Source organism: Nematolebias whitei, chromosome 6, assembly GCF_014905685.2.
Source record: "Nematolebias whitei isolate Nwh7 chromosome 6, NemWhi1, whole genome shotgun sequence".
Taxonomy (NCBI): domain Eukaryota; kingdom Metazoa; phylum Chordata; class Actinopteri; order Cyprinodontiformes; family Rivulidae; genus Nematolebias; species Nematolebias whitei.
The window spans coordinates 35,291,071-35,294,465 of record NC_056503.1 but is presented as its reverse complement, the minus strand read 5'-3'; the positions used below and the strand labels follow the sequence as shown (position 1 = coordinate 35,294,465).

Below are 3,395 nucleotides of genomic sequence, written 5' to 3'. Positions count from 1 at the left end.
CTCCCCCAAAAGTATCAACATAATCATTTCTTAAATTATGTATTTTTTAATGTTTTCAGGGTTTAAAATTTTGATTTATGTGATATTTACTTCATATACAGCCTTGGCGTCAATATGTCCCACAGGGTATGAATAGAAAATCCCATTAACAGGACAGAGACAATTTTCACTGAAGTGCTGTTTGAATGAGTCACAGTGTTAGAAAGAACTGACAAGCTAGTGTTGTTTCTTGTCTAGCTGTAATAAGATCAAGTGACTTTGATCAGAAAAAAATACACAAAATACAACGTTACTCTGCAAATGAAAAATAAAATAGAACTTTTAAATGTTCAAGGATGTAGTAAACGACCAAAAGAGAGTCAATCTTGCATGAGAGGAAGACACTATGAGCAGATGATCACGACTGGGTTGTTGCCAGATTTCTCAGCAGCAGACGGGACGTTTTGGACAGCACTGTTGTTCAGCTGTATTCTGCTGCTCATGAACAGCAGATCTGTGGCTGTCTGAAGTGTGGGAGGAAAAACTGACAAATGAGAGATAGAAAGAGACAGAAAGAGAGAGGGAGGGAGAGAGATCTTTTTAGAGGGCTTCTCTGTCTGTTATGACTGAGTGACAGGACTGTGGTGTGTGTGAGGTGGATGCATATTTAAGTGTTTTTGCAGGGACAGTCATGTGACATGCTCGAGTCAGGAAGCTCAAAGTGAACATGACAAGAGCATTTTCTTTATTTTGAATAAGAATAATAATTTTTATTAGTCTGTCCCATTAAAAAACTGTGGTAACTGTTTCAGCAGCAGCCAGTTCGAGTTCAGATTGGATATGTCACTCATAACAACCGTGATCAGCATCAGTAGGCTGAGTCACTACAAGAAAAAGTCAAAGAAAGGGAAAAACATAAAGAGAGGGAAACCATGCCATGAGAACGCTCGAGGAAATTGGGCTTCACATAGCCTCTGGTGCAGGATGACTAGGATTTTAATTGCAGAGGGCTGCAGTGTTGTTTGCTTGTCTGTTACATGGAACTATTTCCTTGATTATCTTCAATACAAATGTATTTTTACCTGCAAAACTGGAGAAAGTTTGTTTCGGGTTGTGCAATACTTTTCAGCTGGCTTCAGTCGTGTGTTAGTGTGTCATGCTTTGGGTGACATTTGGACACTCGAGTCAAATGGTTGAAACAACTTTATCTGTATTGTCACGTTTGGAAAACTGGATTCCTGCTTCTTCTACTTCTTTTGCTTCCACAAGAAAAAAAAAAAAAACTTCTGTCGTGCTTATCTTTATAAGAGCATCATTTTTTTATTTTTTTTATTTTCCTTCTTCTTTCAACAGATCATTCAAACTGAAGCTGCAAGTTAAGAGATGCGTGTGTTGTTTATTTGCATGGGAAGAAACAATGGCGTGAACCTTGGGATTTGTGTCTTGCCTTCAGTAAATCCCAAAGAAAAGCAATTACTTCTAATTATCACCAGTAGATTGCTAATGGGTCTCCACTGTTACAGCTATTTCCCAAAATACAATTATGAATCAGGAACTGCAGGAGAAATAACTCTGAAGGGAAACTGCAGAGAAATCAAGATGCATCAGAGCGTGTGCTTTCTCAACGACTATCTTATTCAAGCTTTTCATCCTCGTCTTTACTTCAGCTGCGGTGAAGCCACAACACTGAAAAGTGGTTCACATAATGTTGACATACCGAATACAATATATAAATGAATGAAAGTCAGTGTAAACATAAAAAAAAAAACTGTTGTTTTAGAGTCTGTTGTTTTGTAATGACAAATTTTTGGGCTGTTCAACCAAATGAAATGCACATCTGGATAAAACAGTGTGCAGCAATTGGGCAGATTAGAAAATAACCTTAAAGTGTATAAGCTGTAATTATCTGCAGTTCATCTGCCAGAAACATAAAAAGCACCCACTTGATTGACTACAATGGAAATCTGTGGCAGTATGAGCTCAGTAGGACCCAAAGTAAAAGCACCTGTGTCTAGTGCTGAGGGAAGAGGTGTGGTCAAAGAAGTATGTTAGACTGGTACAGGACATGTATGGGGACAGGAGGACAGTGGTGAGATGTGCTGTAGGAGTGACAGATAGCTTCAAGGTGGAGGTGTGCATCAAGGATCGGCTCTGAGCCCCTTTTTGTTGCTCTTGTGATGGACCTATTGACAGATGAGGTCAGGCAGGCAGGAATCCCTGTGGACTATGATATTTGCAGATGACACTAAGGGTGCATTCACACCAGCCCTGTTGTCCCGAACTCTAGCCCATTTGCCTAGGAAGTCCGGTTTGTTTGGGGAGGTGTGAACACGCCATCGAACTCTGTCATAGAACAAAAAGGCGAACTCTGTCCCGGTCTAAAACCTAGGTCTCGGTCCGGTAGAAGAAAACTCAAGCACGGTTCCAGTACAGTGTGAATGTTAGCAGACCGGGCGCCGCTCCGCAAGCAGGAAGCGGACTATAACGCAGGGCAAACAAACACACATTTCTCTTACCACTCAACCACAGCCGCTTGTATGTGTGTGTGTGAATGAGAGGTGGAACAGTGACTACAAGGAGCAGAGGTCACAAAGGTGCAGGATCATGTTTGGGTGAAAATCTGAACCCATATGCAGAACCCTCCAAAAACTGCAAAACTCAACAGAAACTCGAGGGTAAATTTAATTACTAATTTCTTAACAAAATCGAAATAAAAGTCTGACGGGGCTGAAAAATACTCACAGGAATAGTCACTGGAAGACTCAAAGGGAAAAACAAACGTGAATGACTTGAAAGACAACAAAAAAACGACACAAGCTTTAAAAGAAAACTAGCGATTGAGAAATTACAACATACGGGGAGGAACAATGAGGATCAGGTGATACAGTAGTAGGAGGGGCAGGAGCTGAACTACATGAGGGGAAAAACACTGGTGAAGCTGAAGCACAAGTACAAGATACCAGAATCACAGAAATACTACTACTACTACTACTAATAACAAAAGACATGGATCATGTACTTAGGGTCAACTTTACAGAAAAACAAGACATGTGGTCAAGAGGTGAAGAAGAGTCCAGACATCATGGAATGGATGGAGAAAAGTGTCAGGAGTGATTTGTGACTAAAGGGTAGCAGCAAAGGACAAAGAAAAAGTTTACAAGACAGTGGCGAGACCAGCTATATTGTATGTTCTGGAGACAGTGGCATGAACAAAAAGACAGGAGAAAGAACTGGAAGTGGCAGAAATGAAGATGTTGAGGTTCTCCTTAGGAGTGACAAGGAGGGATAAGATTAGGAATGAGATCATCAGAGGTACAGCAGAGGAGCGACAGTGGGTATATTGGTAGAAGGATGTTAGAAATGCAGCTGCCTGTCACGGTCAGCGGCCCCCGCTGCCCCCCCATCTGCCTAAGCCT

The 3,395-nt window shown here is 41.2% G+C and overlaps 1 protein-coding gene across 1 annotated transcript in view; it reads right to left on the bottom strand.

The window, feature by feature from the left end:
- Nucleotides 1–383: 383 nt before the first annotated feature.
- Nucleotides 384–3,395, bottom strand: part of LOC119410926 (ATP-dependent DNA/RNA helicase DHX36) — a 6,784-nt gene continuing 3,772 nt past the window's right edge. Inside the window, exon 5 of the mRNA XM_037677846.1 lies at nucleotides 384–503. Within this exon, the coding sequence (XP_037533774.1) occupies nucleotides 384–503 (120 nt within the window). The remainder of the gene's footprint in view (nucleotides 504–3,395) is intronic.